Genomic DNA, 20,827 nt, shown 5'->3' with positions numbered 1-20,827 from the left:
GAGAATAGCTGGCAGCAAGTGAGCTGCCCAGGAATCAATAGGTCCAAAGGCCACCACTGTTGGAAGAGATGGAAGCCATTGCCAGAAAACACCCACCTGGGCTAGAAACCTGGATGTAAACCCACAGTCCCATTCTCAGTAGAAAGTGGGCTGTAAAGGCCCAGAGCCGACAGACTCCCCAGTTCTCTTTTGGGTCTAATCATGAGCAACAGTGAGCCAGGGAACAAGGTGAAGGACTTTATCACTGATGACACCATCAGAGATTCTCTGCCAGAAGACAGAATACCCACAGAATGAGTGACAGGAGCCCAGCTATTCTATGAAGTGGCAGCATCTATGTGCATGCGTTGTTTCTGACAACTGCTACTTAGATTACTCGAGCTATCACATTCTGTGGTTAATCTTCACTAACATTATGACAAACTCGGAAGCCTCCATGCTGTTTGCCTTAGCAATCAAACAAACAAAAAACATGCTTACTTCACCAGGGTTACTAGTTCTCCCCAGTGGCAGTGTCTCATTAGGGTGTAAGACTTAGGTTTGACACAGTGGTGTTCTATGGTTGACCAGCCCTGGTATGGTGCACTCTTAGCTTGTATACCTTACTTGGTGTAGTCTAAAATCCTGAACTTCTACATACTCACTCAGGCTATTTGTTTTAGGATTTACAGCTGCAAAGAAAAGCATAGCTAAGGGAAATTCTACACGTCCTCAGACTGCTTGAGCTGATCACTGACTGTACTGAATACGAGCTGACATAACAGTTCACTGGCCTCCTCTCCGCTGAACTCTTGAGAGCAGCATGCCCCTTCTGCTTCCTCTAGACAGCTGTGTGTCATAGAAATCCTTTTTTCTGTCCCCAGTCCACACCCTTCAGCTGTTTTTATCCTGACTTTTCACTTTAGCAGTCAGTTCCTGGCTCCCTAAAGTTCAGGAAGGAAGTTATAGGTACAGTAGTGAGCAGGTACCAAGTGGCCATCGGCTTAATTTCTGAGCTGCCAAGATACTCCTGTCAGTAGGAACATCAAGTGGCCTGTACATGCAACAAGTGAGCTCATAATGTGGACTCTATGACTCCAGGAGAAAAGACATCCTCTTTGCAGGCCAGCAGCATTTCAGGGCCAACAGCTCTGAAATTGAATGGGTGTTGTCCATAAGACACTGCAATACCATGTGTGTTAAGGGTGAGGCACCCACAGAGCAGCATGACCATGTCCTCTTCCCTTGGTACAGTAACTCAGCAGCTTCACACCAGAATAGCGCATTGCTATGCCCCTTGAGGTCCCTCAGCTTACACCTGCCTCCAACCCTTCCAATGTACAGTGAGAATGGTCATGGGATCTAGCTCATCGGCTGCCTATTTAATCAGTGAATGTACAACATTAAGAACAAGGCCTAGTGCCCTTGCAACAGTGAATGTATGCACACCATGAAATACCATGCTGAATATGTTAGAGAGGGTCTGCTAGTACCATAGAACTAAGGCACCTAAGAAACACCACTGACAGAGTGGCATGCTTGATGGGAATCTATCCTGATTTGTCTGGAAGAAATGGGCATGTGTTGCATAGATTAAAGTCTTCACAAGCATGCAAAGAGCATGGCAGGACCGAGACCTCATTAACTGCAGGGATGTCTGTAGAGCATGATGGGAAGAGGGAAGGAAGAGAGACTCCTCATTCTATGATTACAAATCCTAAGTTTTCTGCCTTATTGTTTTCAGAATGTTTTATATGCAAAGCATGAAGGTGCACTGAGGAAGCACTCTAGGTGCAGATGTGTTTACACATTCAGGTGTCTTCACTACATCTTACCTTTAACTACATAGATCCAAAGAAGGAATTACAAGGAAGCAAAACAGATCTTTAAAGAATGATAGAGACTAAATATTTTGATTGTAAATTGGCATGGATATGTGTCTAACTGATCTCCAACCAGCGTGCCTATCCTATGTGATTCACTCTAGAAGGGAGGGCTATGCGCTGAACTATTTAACATAGGAAATCCAAAGAGACTACTTCATCTTCTCTATTCAAATCCTATTTAGTCCCTAAAATCCATCTGGGATACTCTGAGTGAGTTAAAACCTAGAGTCTCAGGCATTTGAATACTTGGTCCCCCCATTGGCTGTGCTGTTTGGGGAGGGTTAGGAGATAGGGCTTTGGTGGAGGAAATATGTCAATAGGGACAAACTTTTAGAGTTTCAAATCTTGTGGCATTCCAAGTTTGCTCTCTGTTTGGTGCTTGTGGCACAAGATGTGAGCTCTCAGCTGTTCCAGCCTCCCTGTCTGCCTGCTGCTCTGTCACCCTGCCATGATGGACCATTAACCTTCTAGAATCAGTCCAACTAAACCCTTTATTCTATAAGTTGCCTTTCTTGTGGTATTTTATTATTACAGTAGTATGAGTAATGAATACATAGGTTAGAACTAGGGAGTGAGCTATTGTTGTGCCAGACATGATCGTGTTTGGTTTTGGAGGAATGTAGAAGAGTTTGGCACTTCAGACTAGAAAAGTGGTTTAATACTGCAATGGAGCCTAATGACCTTCCGAGTAGGCCCTTGGAAGACAGGAGTGATGAAAGCTATGTGGACTGTGAAGGTGCATCTCAATAGATTCTCGATGAAAACGATATTCTTGTGAGATTTTTGGCAAAATTGTGGCTGCTTTCTGCCTTTGTCTTACAAACTTGCCTGGGGCTAAATTTAAAAGCAATGGTTTAATTTATTTGTTGAAGATTTTAAGACATCCTACTATTGACTCTGCTAAATGATGATTAGTAATCGCTCTTATGCATGTCTACAGTGAAAATGAGAGAGTAAGACAAAACGGAATGCAAAATAGCTTGAAGAAATAAAGAGCACCAGGAAACTTAGTGTTGCAACCCAGGCTTGTGATAAAAGAGACAGGAAGACAAGGAGAGGCCTTATCTGCCTTGGAATAAAGGGAAGGACTGTGAAAGGAAGAGGCCTAGGAAGGAACAACAAACAAAAGCTGCTACATATGTGACTCAAGGGCTCTAGGGTTCATCCCAGGTTGGTAGCCACACTCGGCAGTGTCACCCACATGGTGCTAGATTTAGAGTAATGAAAATGTGGGAGTAAATAGGCCATAGAATCTTCCTTCAGTCTCAGAGAGCTGCTGAGGTCAGGCAGTGTGTGGCAGGAGAGTTGCTGGAAGAAGGGCCTTGAGAGGTCATTGCATGAAGCTGTGAAAATGAAGCCTGTGTTTCAGTGGAGGCACGTAGATATTTCAGACGTCAGATCCTAAGAGAGCTGCACACAGGAAGTAGAAACAGCCTGGGGTGGGAATGGAGCAGATCTTGCAGGCCCCAAAGTTGGAAGGGCAAAGCGGCCTAAGCCTTTTGACATCAAACATGGAGCTACAAGATTTGGTAATTTCCATGTTGGGTTTTTGTCTTGCTTTGGTCTATTATTTTCTCACCACATTCCCATTCCTTCCTTTTAGAATGGCAACGTATATTCTGTGCCATCATGTATTGGAATGCAATTTGCATTCTCAGTTGGCAGGGGCCATAATCTCATTGCCTTGAGTCTCAGAAGAGACACTGACTTTTTTTTCAGTTTTCTTTTTTTCTTTTATTTATTTTTTATTAGTTCAAATTAGGAACAAGCATGCTTCACATGTCAATCCCTTCTCCCCTACCCCTTCATTCCCCAGGCAGGGTAGGGCCCTCAACAGGGGCTCCCAAAAGTCCACCACATTATCCTGGGCCTGGCCTAGACCCTCCCCTGTGTGTCCAGGCCGAGAGAGAATCCCTTCACATGGGATGGGCTCTCAAGGTCCCTTCTTACACCAGGGAAAATTACTGATCCACTACCAGGGCCCCCATAGAGTGCAGAGGCCTCCTCATTCACATTCATGTTCAGGAGTCTGATTCAGTCCTGTGCTGGCCTCCCAGACAGCAATCTGGGCTCAATGTGCTCCCCCTTGTTCAGGCCAGCTGTTTCTGTGGGTTTCACCAGCCTGGTCTCAACTTCTTTGTACTTCATCCCTCCCTTACTGCAACTGGGTTCCAGAGTTCAGTTCAGTGAATATCTGTGGATGTCTGCCTCTGCTTCCATCAGCCACTGGATGAGGGCTCTAGGATGGCATAAAAGGTAGTCTCATAGGGGAAGGGCATTTAGGTTATCCTCTCCACCATTGCCTAGATTGTCAGTTCGTGTCATCCTTGCAGATCTCTGGAAATCTCCCTAGTCCCAGATCTCTCCTTGGACCTATAATGGCTCCCTCTAATATGGTATCTCTCATCCTTCTCTCCTCTATTCTTCCCCCAACTCAACCTTTCTGCTCCTCCATTTCCTCCTCTCCCCTCCTCTTCTCCTCCTCTCATTCTGGCAGCTCCCTCTCCCCTACCTTCATGCTCCCAATTAGGTTGGGAGATCCTGGCCTTCCCATTCTCTGGGAACCATGCATTTTTCCCTTAGAGTCCTTCTGGTTTCCTAGTTTCTTTGGTGATGAGGATTGTAGGCTGGTAATACTTTGCTCTATGTCTAAAATTCATATATAAGTGAGCACATACCCTGTTTGTCCTTTTGTGACTGGGTTACCTCACTCAGAATGGTTTCTTCTAGTTCCATCCATTTGCCTGCAAATTTCAAGATTCCATTTTTTTTTCTGCTGAGTAGTACTCCATTGTATAAATGTACCACATTTTCTCTATCCATTCTTCAGTTGAGGGGCATCTAGGTTGCTTCCAGGTTCTGGCTATTACAAACAATGCTGCTATGAACATGGATGAACATATGTCCTTGTTGTATGAACATGCATTATTTGGGTATATACCCAAGAGAGGAATTGCTGGATCTTGAGGTAGACTCCCATTTTTCTGAGCAACCACCATATTGATTTCCAAAGTGGTCTTACAAGTTTGCACTCCCACCAGCAATGGAGGAGTGTTCCTTTTTCTCCATATCCTCTCCAGCATAGATTGTCCTTGGTGTTTCTGATTTTAGCCATTCTGGCCAGTGTAAGATGGTATCTCAGAGTTGTTTTGAGTTGCATTTCTCTGATGGCCAAGGATTTTGAGCACTTTCTTAAGTGTCTTTCAGCCATTTCAGATTCCTCTGTTGAGAATTCTCTATTTAGTTCTGCACCCCACTTTTTAATTTCATTGTTTGGTGTTTTGGTGTGTAGCTTCTTGAGTTCATTGTATATTTTGGAAATCAGGCCTCTGTCAGTTATAGGGTTGGTGAAGAACTTTTTCCGTTCTATGGGCTGTCGATTTCTTTTACTGACTGTGTCCTTTTCCTTACAGAAGCTTCTCAGTTTCAGGAAGACCCATTTATTAATTGCAGATCTCAGTGTCTGTGCCACTGGTGTAATATTCAATAAAGTGGTCTCCTGTGCCAATTCGTTCAAGGGTATTTCCCACTTTCTCTTCTAGAAGATTCAGTGTGGCTGGATTTATGTTGAGATCTTTGATCCATTTACACTTAAGTTTTGTACATGGTGACAGATATGAATCTATCTGCAATCTTCTACATGTCCAAATCCAGTTGTGCCAGCACCATTCGTTGAAGATGTTATCTTTTTTTCATTGTATAGATCTAGCATCTTTGTCAAAAATAAAGTGTTCATAGGTGTGTGGGTTGATATCAAGGTTTTCAATTCAATTCACTTGGTCTGTCTGTCTATTTTTGTGCCAATACCAAGCTGTTTTCAGAACTATGGCTCTATAATAGAGCTTGAAGTCAGGAATGGTGATGCCTCCAGAAGATCCTTTATTGTACAGTGTTGTTTTGGCTATCCTGGGTTTTTTGTTTTTCCATATAAAGTTGAATATTGTTCTTTCAAGTTCTGTGAAGAATTGTGTTGGGATTTTGATGGGGATTGCATTGAATCTGTAGACTACTTTTGGCAAGATTGCAATTTTTACTATGTTGATTCTACCTATCCAAGAGCATGGGAGATCTTTCCATTTTCTGGTATCTTCTTTAATTTCTTTCTTTAAAGACTCAAAGTTCTTACTGTACAGGTCTTTCACTTTTTTGGTTAGAGTTACCCCAAGATATTTTATGTTGCTTGTGGATATTGTGAAGGGTGATGTTTCTCTGATTTCTTTCTCATTGCATTTATCATCTGTATATAGTAGGGCTACTGAATTTTTAGTTAATTTTGTATCCTGCTACTTTGCTGAAGATGTTTATCACCTGTAAGAGTTCCCTGGTAGAGTTTTTCGGGTCACTTAGGTAGACTATCATATAATCTGCAAACAGTAAAAGTTTGACTTCTTCCTTTCCAATTTATATCCCTTTGATGTTACGATAAATCTTTCTGCCAAAAGCCGCCTGAGCCCCACCACCACGTGTGTGCTTTGCACCAGCCACCCGCCCGAGTTAGGCCCAAATGAATACACAGAAACTTGTATTAGGTACAATGCTGCTTGGCCAATGACTAGGATTCTCATCTGTTAGCTCAGTTTTAACTATCATAAACCTATATATTTTATAAGACTTATCTTATCGGATGCCCTATTGGCATCCCTCCTTGCTGGTGGATCACATCTTGCCACTGGAGCAGGAGCGGAAGGGAAAAGAGGGATCCTTCCTGTTTCTCTTTTGCTTAAATATGAGTCTCCTTGCTATGTCACTTCCTGCCTGGATCACCACTTCGCTACTACATTTCCCAGAATCCTCTTTGACTTCTAGTCCCGTCTAACTTCCTCTCTCATTGGCCAAACAATTTTATTTAACAATCAATAAGATAAACATACAACAGAAGTACATTCCCCATCACTTTGATCTCCTTGTCTTATTGCTCTAGCTAGAACTTCAAGTACAATATGGAGAGAGTGGACAGCCTTGTCTTGTTCCTGATTTTAGAGGAATTGCTTTGAGTTTCTCTCCATTAAGTTTGATGTTGATGGTTGGTTTGCTGTATATTGCTTTGCTGTATATTGCTTTTATCATTTTGAGGCATGTTCCTGTTATTCCTATTCTCTCCAAGATCTTTATCATGAAGGGATGTTGGATTATGTCAAAGGCCTTTTCAGCATCTAGTGAGATGATCATGTGGTTTTTCTTTTTCAGCTTGTTTATATGATGGATTTTCATATGTTGAACCATTCTTGCATCCCTGGGATGAAGCCTACTTGATCATAGTGGATGATTTTTCTGATGTGTTCTTGGATTCGATTTGCCAATATTTTGTTGAGTATTTTTGCATCATTGTTCATGAGGATATTGGTCTGTAGTTCTCTTTTTTAGTTATATCTTTGTGTGGCTTGGGTATCAAAGTGATTGTAGCCTCATAAAAAGAGTTTGGCAATGTCCCTTCTGCTTCTATTGTGTGGAACAATTTGAGGAGTACTGGTATTAGCTCGTTTGAATTTCTGGTAGAATTCTGCAGTGAAGCCATCTGGCCCTGGGCTTGTTTTGGTTGGAAGGCTTTTGATGACTGCTTCTATTTCATTAGGGATTATAGGTCGATTTAAACTGCTTATCTGTTCTTGGTTTAATTTTGGTAAGTAATATCTGTCCAGAAAATTGTCCATTTCCTTTAGATTTTCAAATTTTATGGAGTACAGGTTTTCAAAGTATGACCTGATGATTCTCTGGATTTCCTCAGTGTCCATTGTTATATCCCCCTTTTCGTTTCTGATTTTGTTAAGTAGCATGCTCTCTCTCTCTGCCTTTTGGTTAGTTTGGATAGAGGTTTGTCTATCTTGTTGATCTTCTCAAAGAACCAACTCTTCGTTTCATTGATTCTTTGTAATGTTTTCCTAGTTTCTACTTTATTGATTTCAGCCCTCAGTTTGATTATTTCCTGGCATCTACTCCTCTGTGGTGAGTTTGCTTCTTTTTGCTCTAAAGCTTTCAGTTGTTCTGTCAATTCTCTAGTGTGACTATTCTCCAGTTTCTTCATGTGGGCACTTAGTGCTATGAACTTTCCTCTTAGCACTGCTTTCAGAGTGTCCCATAAGTTTGGGTATGTTGTGTCTACATTCTCATTAATTCTAGGAAGTCTTTAATTTCTTTTTTTATTTCTTCTTCGACCCAGGAATGGTGCAATGGGGGTTATTCAATTTCCATGAGTTTTTAGGTTTTTTGCAATTTGTATTGCTGTTGAATTCTAACTTTAAAGCATGGTGATCTGATAAGATACAGGGGGTATTTCAATTCTTTTGGATTTGTGGAGGTTTGCTTTGTTTCCAACTATGTGGTCAATTTTAGAGAAGGTTCCATGTGGTGCTGAGAAGAAGGTATATTCTTTTGTGTTTGGATGGAATGTTCTATAGATATCTGCTAAATCCAGTTGGTCATAACTTTTGTTAGATCCTTTGTTTCTTTGTTAAGTTTCTGCCTAGTGATGAAAGCGGGGTGTTGAAGTCTCCTACTATAAGTGTGTGTGGTTTGAGCTTTAGTAATGTTTCTTTTACAAATGTGGGTGCCTTCGTATTTGGGGCATAGATGTTCAGGATTGAGACTTCATCTTGATGGACTTTTCCTGTGATGAGTATGAAATGCCCTTCTTCATCTCTTTTGATTGATCTTAGTTTGAAGTCTAATTTGTTATATATTAGGATTGCTATACCAGCTTGTTTCTTGGGCCCATTTGATCGGAAAATCTTTTCCCAACCCTTTACTCTGAGGTAACGCCTGTCTTTGAAGTTGAGGTGTGTTTCTTGTATACACCAGAAGGATGGATTCTGTCTTCGAATCCATTCTGTTAGCCTGTATCTTTTTATGGGCAGGTTAAGACCATTGACATTGAGGGATGTTAATGTTCTTGTTTGTTTTGGATTTATTGTTGGTGGTGTCATTGTGTGTAGGTTTCACCCTCTTGTTTCTTTTCGTGTTTGGTAAAATTGGATTATCTATTGCCTATGTTTTTGTGAATGTAGTTATCTTCATTTGGTTGGAGTTTTCCTTCCAGAACTTTCTGTAGTTCTGGATTTGTGGATATGTATTGTTTAAGTCTGGTTTTTGTCATGGAATATCTTGTTTTCTCCATCTATAGTGATTGAAAGTTTTGCTGGGTACAGTAGTCTGGGTTGGCATCCATGCTCCCTTAGTATTTCTAGGATATTTATCCAGGACATTCTGGCTTTTAAAGTTTCCATTGAGAAGTCAGGTGTGATTCTGATAGGTCTGCCTTTATATGTTACTTGGCCTTTTTCCTTTGCTACTCTTAATATTTTCTCTTTATTCTGTAGGTTTGGTGTTTTGATTATGATGTGTCAGGGGGACTTCTTTTTGTGGTACAGTCTGTTTAGTGTTCTGTAAGCTTCTTGTACTTTCATAGGCATATCCTTCTGTAGGTTGGGGAAGTTTTCTTCTATGATTTTGTTGAATATGTTTTCTGTACCTTTGACCTGTATTTCTTCACCTTCTTCTAAACCTATCATTCTTAGGTTTGGCCTTTTCACCGTGTACCATATTTCCTGGATATTTTGTGTTAGGGATTTGTTGGACTTGAGATTTTCTTTGGTCGATGACTGTATGTCCTCCAGAGAGTCTTCAATAACTGAGATTCTCTCTTCCATCTCTTGAATTCTATTGGTTATACTCACATCTTTAGTTCCTGATCGTTTATCCAGCATCACCTCATTCTGTGTTTTCTTTATTGTTTCTATTTCAGCTTTCATGCCTTGAACTGTTTCGAGTGCTTCCTTCACTTGGTTGGTTGTTTTTTCTTGAATTTTTTGATTTGTGTTTTCCTCCACTTCATATAATTTTTTGCTTGTTTTTTCTTCTATTTCTTTAATGGATTTTCTTGTTTCCTTTTTAAAGATCTCTATCATCTTCCTAAGATAATTTTTGAGGTCCATCTCTTCTTCATCCTCTGTGTTAGGCTTTTCAGATCTTGCTGGTGTCATATTGGTCTTTCTGTTGCTGAGTGTGTTCTTATTCAGTCTTCTTTCCATGTCTTCTTCCAGTGGGTGCAGGTGGGGTCTCTCTATCTCCTCTTGTCACCTGTTGGTGTGTGTGGGCCAAGACTTCAATGTCTGCAGCTCTGGATGGTCTTGCCTCTCCTGGTAGTCTCCTCACTGTGTAAGGGTCGGGCCGGCGGCGGCAGAAAGGGGAAGGAAGAGTGACGTGTTTCCAGACTCAAGGAGTTCCTCCCTGCTTGGGCGGGGGCATTCTAAGCAGACGCAGGCCCAGAGAGATCGGGTGAATGGGAAGTTGGGTAGGAATAGGACAGGAGCAGAGGGTACATTCACCTCAGTAGGGGTCAGGCCAGCAGAGCAACACTGACTTTTGGCTTTAAAACATGTTAAGACTCCTCAAAAACTATGGAGCCTTTTGGAGTTGCATTCTGCATTATGATATGGCCATGACCCAATAGGAACCAGGGAGTGGAAAGTAGTGGTTTGCATGAAATGTCTCCCATACTCTTAGGCATTTGAGGACTTGATTTCCCTGTTTGGGGAGGCTCATGAGGTGTGATCTTGGTGGAATATGTGTGAGCTTTGAGAGTTCAAAGCCTCGAACCATTCTAAGTTGTCCTCTGTTCAGTGGCTTGTGTTATGAAGTGTGGGCTCTCAGTTGTTCAAGCCACCATGCCTGCCTACTGCCATGCTTCCCCACCATAATGGATGATGATAGACTCTTATCCCTCTAGAAGGATAAGGATAACACCCACCCCCACCAAAACCTTCCTTCTTTAAGTTGCCTTGGTTACAGTGTTTCATCATAGCAATGAAAAAGTAACTAAACACCATCCATGTAAAACTGATAGGAAAATCCAACTAGTGTGTGTGTGATGAGTCTTGTTCAAGCTGTGGGTTCCAGTGGATAGAAGCTGCCTGTCTGTGGCTTTTCATAATAGTCACACAACATGTGTATAATGGATGAGTGCATGTATTTCTATGTCTGCTTCCAGGGACAGACAGAGTTGTGGAGATACTTTCAAGGTGATGAGAGGACATAAGCTGCTACTTTTGAAAACATCAAAACTTTATCAAACACATAAAACCTTGGTCCTCCATGCAGGCTGCACTAGAGTTCTAATAAGGTGGTCAACCTCAGCATGTTTTCTCTTATGCTTTGTAGGAAGCACCAGTCTCCTCCCAGGGTAGTCTTGTAGCACACGCCTCAGGGTTAATCCTCTGCAGGAAATCCCAGAGTGTACATGGTCCCAAACTCACTGGCCCTCTAGAGTGACTTCTGTTTAGAACAAACTGATGATGTTGAGTCTGAGGTTGACGGTTGTCCCAAAGAAAGACATGTTCAAATCCTAAGCATTAGTGTCTCAGGATGTGGCCCTATTTGAAAATAATCTTTACAGATGCTTCTGGGTAGCCCTCATCCTGGGGTCCTTACAAGAAAAGACATCAAGGCAGGACAGTTGGGGAATACAGCAATGAGTCTGCAAGACATGAAACACCCAGAGTTGTTCTGGAAGAGCCTGTGGAGGGGCATTGTACTCTGACACCTTCATTATGCTTCTGGCCTCCAGAACAGAAAGGAAACCAGGTTCTATTCTTAGGCTCTCAGCTTGTGGTGATTCCTTGTGGCAGCCATGAAAAATGCATATGGGAAAAGTAAGAATAAGATCCCCATGATTCACTGAGACATAGAGAAAGGGCATAGTGTCTGCCATCCATTACCTTCCACAAGCACAGTTTGCCCTGCACACTGCCGGGTCCATAGTAACAGTCAGAGTCTTCACACTGTGACGCAGGAAAGGCAAGTTCAATGAATCATACTTGTGTGGAAAGGGCAGTGAGTGGAGGCTAGGTGGGGGCATGAATGACAGAATAAGCAGAGACATAGGTAGAGCACAAGCCAAAGTGATACAGCTGGACCATGAGCCACAGGAGCTGGAGAGCTAGGCTGGGCCACAGAACCAGTGCTGAGGTGCTTTGTAGGTGACTTAAAAGCACAGGGAGTATGAGGTGACAATACAGCTGGGAAGGTGGCAAGACACTGATGTTCTTGAAACCAGTGGTGAACATAAGTGGTATTTGGCCTGGAAAAGAAGGCTCTGCTGCATGGGGCTGGGGACATAGATTCTTTATTTTCCCCTACTAATGACTGTGCTTTGTTCCTGTAGATGTTAATGAGTGTGCAGATTTGACACACCCACCTTGCCACCCCTCTGCAAAGTGCAAGAACACCAAGGGAAGCTTCCAGTGTGTGTGCACAGACCCCTATGTGCTAGGTGAGGATGAAAAGACCTGCATAGGTGAGTGGCCCCTTGCAATGTCTGTTAGCTGGTTTCTTTAAAATAAGAAAAATACTATATGTGAGGTTATCAAAATTGAGGTATTTTTCCAAGGGTGCTCCAAACTTTCCCAGGTGCCAAACTGAGCCTCACCCCACCTAGTGAGTAGACAAGGAGAACCCAGAGAAATTCAGGGAATGGCACCCTGTCAGCTTTCAACATTATGTATGAAACACCCTTTAGATGCAAATCATGCTACAGAATGTGTACAGCAGGATTTGAGGCCGCTTCTGTTTGCATTTACCCTTGTAAATCCAAGATAGTTAATTCAGGAAGAAACCTACCACAGTGAACCATGAGATCCTGAAGACAGCATCCTAATTCCCTATAGTCCCACCAACATTGCTAACCTAGTTTTATCCCATGAGGCAGCTTCAAGGGCCCAGAATAAAACTCCTGAGGCTGTCAATCAGCTAAAGGGCACCTGCCCACAATTGTGATGTTTATTTGGTCCAGGATGTCTTCAACATTCCCTTCTGAATGCTTAGCCCTGAAATCAGAAAACAGCTGAAGACAGAATTTCTTCATTTGATTTGTTATCACCAAAAAGCACATATTCCAGAAACATGCATGATGGACAGTGGCTCTTGCAAGTGTAGGGCTGAAGGTCTTAACCAGGGTTGAAATTGATCTTTGTGCAGGGTGTGAAACCTCCAGAATGACAAAGGATTCATAGCGCTGAGCTTGGAGCTGAGCAGGGTACACTAGCCAAGTCTGGAGACTCTACAGTCATGTGCAGGCTGAGGCACAGTGGGTGGAATGCCAAATCCAAGCTGGGGAAGGGTAGAGAGGTGTTGGTATGGCAGCTCCTAGGAAAGAAACATAGAGGCTGTCTAGATAGTTTTCACTTGACATACTGCCAAATGTAAACCCCAGGGGTCAGCTATAAGAAATACCAGTGTTCCCAGCTTTCAAGAGGGTGAAACCTTAAGAGATGTTTAGATCTTAAATAGAGAGAACAGCTGGGGTGCAGGTCCCTGTTGGAAAACCAGTACAAGATAACAGGCATCAACGCTTCTTCTCTCACTCAGAATCATCCCTAGCCGGCACTGACCTAACCCCCTGCAGCCTCTTGCTGGGACTAGTCCTCATAGCTTTAGGGGCATGGCACCTTTTACAGTGATGGACACAGTACAGTCTGTGACATTGTGACATTTAAAAGCCAGCTCTCTGCTGGAGGATTTCTAACATTTCCAGGGTGCTAGTGATGAGCAGCTGGCAGAAGAGTCAATAACAAGTTTGTGATAGCGGGGACTTGGAGAAAAGGCCACTGGCCACAGACTGACAGCTCCTTGCAGGAAGTCAGTGGATTTAGAACTCGGCAGGAACACAGAAGACATGAGAGCAGCACCTGCTCAGACTCCAGTATCAGTTGTTTCAGGCCCCGGGCTAGAGTGGTCCAAGGGTTCTGCCTTTTGATTTCTAATTCCCAGTGAATGGTTCAATTTATCTCTAGGTTGGAAAGATCGCTGGGAAATTTGTCACCTGTCCCTAGGTTCCCCCAAAAGTTCTAACTGCACAGAGCTTCAGTCAGCCTTCCTGGACCCCAGCTGAATCTCACTATCTTTGCAGATCCCAAATGCACATGAATATAGTTGTCCTGTCCCATCTGATTCCTTTAGGAGCCTTAAGCAGCTCAGGAAGCTCACTGTCTGTCATCCAAGATGAGAAAGGAAGGACATCCCTCCCAGCCCTGGAACTGTAGCAGTCACAAGACCTGAACCTCTCTCCCAGTGAAAGGACCAGACCCCACCAGCTCTCCCCACCTCTGATTCATCCAGGGAAGAATATATTATCTAAAAATCTTTCCCTCCACGATTTGCTGTAGGAGCCAGGCAGGTAGAGATCCATAGCCTTGCTGACCAGATCTGCTAACTTACATCCTCCTCTACAGATTCTGGCAGGCTACCTCGGGCATCCTGGGTCTCCATTGCACTGGGAGCACTCCTCATTGGTGGTTTGGCGAGTCTCACCTGGACTGTAATTTGCAGATGGTAAGTCCCTCCTTCTGCCCATTTCCTATACAGGGCAGCCTCTCCTCTGGGTATGGCTCTTCCCAAAGCTCCCTTATTATGAGGGCAGTTGAGGCCCCCATCCTACTTATCACAGACCACCCTACGACAGACTAGACTATCAGGTGTGATTTAGATAATAATGGTGGGTCAGGTGATGTAGGGCCAGAAAAGAGCTGGCCTTATTCAGTGGGTAGGACCCTATAGAGTGTCGTGGGAACCAGTCAGGATGCAGCTGTGGTGTCTGAGTAAGCAAGATTAGACCCCCCCAAATAATAGGGTGGGGGACTGGCACACACCCATATTGTGCAGAGAATCACATAGGTTTTCCTGGGAAACTGGGGCATTATGGGAAGATCTTTGACTAAGCAGCTCACAAGTATCCCAAGTCTCTGGCCATGGTGACCACTAGCTTGAATTAGATCAAGTGTCAGGTTTTTACCTCTCCCATTCTCCATCCCTTCCTCTTCTACTCCCCATAACCCGCATACATCTTCCCCCTCCATCCTGTCTCTAGAAGAAAGACTTCCTTTCACATTCATAGCATTCTTTCCCAAGCACACACATAGTTAACCACAGCTTGCTCATCCTGCTTCCCTTGGGTGAAGATATTTACACAGTAAAAGTAGTGATTGGTAGCCTGTTTTAGGTTCTCCAGAGTCCAGGACTACTTCCTACTTTATTTTCTTGGGAAGGCATTTCTTTAAACCATGGTCACCAGTCTCCCAGAAACCTGTTATTTTGTTGTAAGAGAGCTAGAGGGATTGTGCACATGACAAAATTTCTACTGGAGAGAAATGTACAGACAGAGGCAGCCCAAGGTCCATGGACAGAAGAAAAAATGACTCAAGAGTCACATAACAAATGCATAGGGGCGGAGAACCATCAGGTGGATAGGCTGTGTGATGTGCCAGTAATGTAGCCTTACATGTCTACAGGACAGCTTGTAAGCCTACAGCTGCAGCAAACATGACAGGCCATTAAAAAGAATATGAGCAGTGTGTAGCAACACATCTCCTTACAGGCATTGCAATTTGATTAACACATTTCTTTTTTATAATTAAAAGCATGAGCTGGGTGGTAGTGGAGCATGACTTCAATCCCAGTCTGGTATACAGAGTGAGTTCCAGGACAGCCAGGTCTACACAGTGAAATGAAACCCTGTCTTAAAAAACAAAACAAAACACATTAAAAACGTGATAAATTAAATGAAGCAGGGTCAGGCGTGGATGCAGCTTTCACAAGCTATGAGGAATGACTTTTCTAGCCATTGTGCCCTGGGATGCCTCCTGACACTGCAAAAACCACAGGCTCTATTCTCCACTGACTCGTCTGGAGTTATATGCTACCAGTTAATGACCTGAGTGACTTCCCTGACTTTAAGTCCAGGGAGGTGGTTGCTCTTTCTGTGACTTTGTGCAGCTACTGTGGAGAAGGATGCACACAGGCCCTGGAATGCTCTTCTAAGTTCTAATAGCAATGACTAGATGGGTGTTTATCTACAGGACATATTCTGATAGAAAATCCACATTGCTGATCACGGAGGGAAATGCAAGAGTGACAACCCAGCCAGGATTAAAAAACAGTCAGGAGAGAGGGATTTCACCACACAAGGCTACAGCTGAAGACACCGGACAGGTAGTATGTTTGTCTCCCCAGTCCCAGGGATGTCACCAGGGATGTCACTAAGACTGTCAGCTGTTCTTGTAACTGTGCACAGGTGCCCTCCGTGCAACTATTCAATATGCACCTCTGTTCAATTCCATACTTCCCTCATGCTGTGTTTCTTTCTTTCTCGAACCAATTATGTTTATAAAAGACTGATAATTTGTCAAAAATTGAACCTACTTTTTAAAAAGTACAGGCAAGTTAGAATTATTAACTGTCAAATCCAAAAGAAACTCTGAGACAAGTGGCTAACCGTGGTGCCTATTAGCATACCAAAGTGCATGCTACCCTCCAAACCCTCTCAGAATAGCAAGTACCCACTACAGAGTCCATACTGGCATCTGAGCTCTTCTTACTCCATCTCCTAAACTTCTCCAGCTCATGAGCTTCCCTTCTGCCTAGCCTCTCATTCCTATAAAATCCTGCCACTTCAGCCATGTGCCCTCTGGGTCTTCTCTTTCTTGGTCTCCCTTTTTCACTCACTCCTTCCATGACCATGTTTAGTCTACTACTTTCTCTCCATGTTCTGGACTCTTCCTCATATTTACAGTTTAAAAAAAAAATCCTTCAACCATACCTGTCCAAGTGGCTCAGCCACTCCTAACCAAACCAAACTACAGATTTGATTCTCCTAAAATATATGGGAATCATTTGTTTCTGCTGGCTTCTGTCACCCGCCATATTTGACTCCAAATTCTAGAGTCTGCTACACCCTCCTGGGTGCCTACCATGTGGGCATCTCTCTGCTAAGACAACTTACCCTTCTCACTCTATTTTCCTAATGCTGTGATCCTTTAATACAGGTCCCCCAACCATAAAATTATTTCATTGCTACTTCATAACTGTAATTTTGCTACTATAATGAATTGTAAATATCTTATATGTGACCCCCAACCCTCCCTTTTCCTAAAAACTTCTCCCAGTCCTCCTCTTCAGCTGCTTTATCTTCTCCCTGCTCTTACCACTCATCTCTCTTCTACTGGGTAAGTATCAGCCCAGAGCTGCCAGCTCTGTCTGTTGTTATTGCAAAAATCACACCGGTGTGCCAGGATGCTCTCACCTCACAAAACAGGTTTCAATGTGACTTTTTATTATTGCTTTAAAGAAACTAGCTTTTGCATGGCAGTTCTTAGTAATTAACCACCTGTGTCTCATGGCAAATGATCAGATGGAATGAAAAGGTTTGAACTTCACCTAAGTTGTGAGGTTCAGAGAAAGTAATTCAAGGCTTGTAAAGGTCTGAGGATGTGAAAGCTTAAGTAAGTCGTGAGGGTCTAAAGAAAGTGATTTTAGGGTGAATGTTTCACATTTCATTCCCTCTCACTATGCTATTGTTCTGTTCAGAGTTTTAATGTTAATCAAGTTCTGATAAGCTGTTAATCTGGCTCTGGTAGAGCACTGACAACTGTTATCATAGTCGCATCTCAAAATTTGAATTTCCCTTGGTTGTATAGACTTTAGAAAGCTTCTCATCATGCTGAACACATTTCTGTCGAATCTGTAAGTCTAGCCCTCTTGACAGAGGAAAAGGTGTTTGTTACTTAAACCCCAAACCTTAAGTTCTGCTATGACTCAAAGACATGAGGCTATTCCAGCTCAACTGGAACTTACACTTACAGTGTGGATTTCTGTGTATCATTACAAACCATCGTAATGATAATGTATCAAAAACTTACATCTCTTTTGTAATCTCAAAATTCATGTAAGCTTCAGGGAGTCATGACTTGGATCCATCTGAGTCTGTTAGACCTGTGATGACAATCGGTAAGCTAGGTTTCCCACCTGCCTATTCATGAATGTTCTCTCTCTCATTCCTATATAACCCTGACATTTGTGCCCTCCTCTCTCACCCCATGACCTGGTTCATTCTACTGTCCATGTTTAGTCTACTACTTTTTCTTCCTGTTCTGAACTCTTCCAGATGTCTCTGGCTGTGCTCTCCCTCATATCTACAATGCTGACCTTCCTCTAAACCATACCTTGGAGCAGTCATTCCCTCACTTTATAAATCTGGTACCCAAATTCCCACTTTATACAGTAACCCGGAGTAAAAGATGTTTACAAACCAGTTTCAAAACTGCAGGAAAATGTTTTAGCATTTGCTTCAACATTATCTGAGTTATTAGTTGGAGGAAATAAAGAAGGAAAAACTGATTTTTAAATGGCTTTGGGGACTGGAGAGATGGCTACATGGCTAATAATGCAGTTCCATGCATATATGTGATGCAGCTCACAAATGTCTGTAACTCTAGCTCCAGGAAATCTGAAGCTTTCTTCCAGCCTCTGCAGCCACCCCCACAGAGACATGCACAAGAATAAAAATGACCAAAAATAACCTTACAACCAGCATGGGGAAATCAGTATAAATTTGATTTTTTTTACCTCCTACCTTATGTGCTCCCCAGATGATGTTCTTTATAGGTCATGTATGACATAGGTTTGGCCTGAGTTTCTGGACGCAGATAGCAAGTGACAATACCCAGCATCTCAGATGGGTGAAGCTTCAACACGACAGGAAGGCTGCTCCCCAGAATGTGACCACAGCCCTGTTATTATGTCTCAGAGTTTTTGAAAAACAGGTGTACAAAATGTTCTCACTATAAGAATACTATGTGTGTGAGGTGGCAGGTTAGTTAATTAGCTGAACATACTTATTCCACAACTCCAGCACACATGAAAACAATTGGGGTTTTCAATACAACTACATTGGATTACCTTCCAATTAAAAATAAAATAGGGCCAGAGACATGGCTCAACAGGTAAAGGTACTTGTATCATGCGTTTTGATCTCCAGGACTCAGATGGTAGAGGGAGAGAACCAACTCCCACACATTTTACTTTAAAGTCAGCTATCACATGAGGAGCCTGTCTGGAATGACCATCTTCATCCTAATCACTGCTGGGGGGAGCCACAGTACCCCCATTGCTTAGGGTGAGTAGAGACACCCAAGGTTCATTGTAAAGCTAGATGTGGCTTGAACCTGCCTCCTGAGAATCACCCTGCTGGAAGTGAGGGCTTTGCTCAGCTAAATGCAAATGGCACCTTTGAGTTTAAATTCACAACTCAATGGTTTGATTGGGGACAATGCTCACCATGCCTTCTCTCCAGCAGGAACCTGCCTACGGATCCCGGGTCCTCCTGTGTGAGTAGAAGTCCTCTCTGCTTTGGAGACAGGCATTGACAAATGCAGGTCTCAAGCTGCATGGAAAAGACATGACCCATGTTGGATTCAGAGGCTTGAGGAAGCAGGATGGTTAATCTCATTGACAGCCCTAAGCCAGAATTACTTCTATCTCACATTTTTCCATGGAAGCATCCAGGCCAGATTGAGAGAAGCAGAGAAGCTGGCATAGACTCCAGATCCTTCAAGACAATTGATGTTCATTCAGAATCACCAAGACTCATCTCTAAATTTATCCATTTCTCTCCTTATGTTCCAGTCACCACAAAGCACAGATGAATAAATGCTACAACCTTATCCTGGTCTGGCACAGACATCTTCCTCCCCTGGGCTTGCATTAGAAACATATTTATAGATTACATATCTTTATAAGCTGTGGAAACATTATTTCACCTTAACCATCTTAGCTTTTTCATTAACACTCATTCTCCATCTTTGTCTGCCATGTACTACTGTAACAGACATTTGGCATGATAAAGTCATAGAGAGATAAACTTTGTTTTCTGCTCATGATTCTGGAAGTTTTGGTCTGTGAATGATAGGTAAGACAGAACACTATGGTACGATCACATTGTGCAGCAAAGTTGTTCAACTTAAGGATGAAACACAAAATATAAAAGCAAGGGAAAGGTCTGAAGACCCCACAGTCCACTTTAAGGGCCTGTGTCCAATGATCTTCCCATTAGGCCTAGCTCTTAGGGGTTCCACCACCTAACTATAAAGTGGGTGCAGCCACTGTTGATAGTACTGTGGAAGGTTCTCTGATATCTACAACTAGAATTACCTCATGACCCAGCCATACTACTCCTGAGCATGTATTTGAAGGACTCTTCAGTCTACTACAAAGATACCCGCACAGCCATGTGTATTGTTATAATTATTGCTCTATTCCCAAGAGCTCAGAAATGGAAACAGCCTAAGCATCCATTCACAAACAAAATGTGGTACATGTACACAATAAAACTTTATCCAGCCTTAAAGAAAACTGAAATCCTGACCTGTCGGAGGCTGTCTTTTTGGGGCTGCAGTTGGAGCTAGCTGACACGCCCATGGTTCAGACTTGAGAGGTGGAGTGTGGACTGCAGAAAAGGCTAGCTAAAGGAGTTAAGAGGAAAAGAGGGAGACACAGAATGGATGTCAGGAGGGTAGACTCAGTCAATACCGAATGCCCTGAGTTTATTTTTCACTACTCTTATATACCTTAACCAAAAAGGGGAACACAGTATTATGTATATGGAACAAACAGACTTTTCTTCCTCATTTCTCCAAGGATTCAGTAACCACACCTGAGATTCAACTTCTCCTTACCTGGCCTTGAGAGTCAGGAATAACCATACCTCAGACCAGGTCTGTTGTTATTTAGATAAGACACCCAAGGCCAAGATCCAATATCCTACAGTAGCCACACCTTTGACCTTTAGGTCTTATGACTTACTAAGACAGTTTTTGAACTCTCTACCCTTGAGCCAAGATGGAGTGGAGCCATCTTTATGGGCACCGACACTGACCTGTGTATATGAAAAGGGATAGAATTAGAAATTATTATATTAACCAAAATAAGCCAGATTGAGAGATAGTTAGCACATGTTTTCTTTCATAACTGTGTATGGGGGGGGTTAGATCCTAAAACTACAAAGGGGGTTGTCAGGGGGATCTCTAGAGAAAGGAGGGCAGAGGAGAGATTATAAAATCTATGAAGCAAGCTATGAAGCAAGCTGGTGAAACCATTTTAATATTTAACAAAATAGACTTCAAACAAAAACTAATTGGAAG

The 20,827-nt window shown here is 42.8% G+C and overlaps 1 protein-coding gene and 1 long non-coding RNA gene across 2 annotated transcripts in view; one reads left to right on the top strand and one right to left on the bottom strand.

Moving 5' to 3' along the window:
- Tpo (thyroid peroxidase) overlaps positions 1-19,023 on the top strand; it is a 63,817-nt gene extending 44,794 nt beyond the window's left edge. Inside the window, exons 13-16 of the mRNA XM_035448034.1 lie at positions 12,022-12,153; positions 14,087-14,186; positions 15,710-15,842; positions 18,985-19,023. Of these exons, the coding sequence (XP_035303925.1) occupies positions 12,022-12,153; positions 14,087-14,186; positions 15,710-15,842; positions 18,985-19,023 (404 nt within the window). The remainder of the gene's footprint in view (positions 1-12,021; positions 12,154-14,086; positions 14,187-15,709; positions 15,843-18,984) is intronic.
- Positions 12,601-19,314, bottom strand: LOC113836609. Its single transcript, XR_003486998.2, has 2 exons — positions 18,966-19,314; positions 12,601-13,001 (listed from the first exon to the last, which is right to left on the bottom strand). It is a non-coding gene; the product is annotated as an uncharacterized LOC113836609 (long non-coding RNA).
- Positions 19,315-20,827: the final 1,513 nt, after the last annotated feature.

This window comes from Cricetulus griseus, chromosome 7 (genome assembly GCF_003668045.3).
Source record: "Cricetulus griseus strain 17A/GY chromosome 7, alternate assembly CriGri-PICRH-1.0, whole genome shotgun sequence".
NCBI lineage: Eukaryota > Metazoa > Chordata > Mammalia > Rodentia > Cricetidae > Cricetulus > Cricetulus griseus.
Note: the sequence above shows the minus strand (reverse complement) of the source record. Positions and strands in the feature narration are given on the sequence as shown.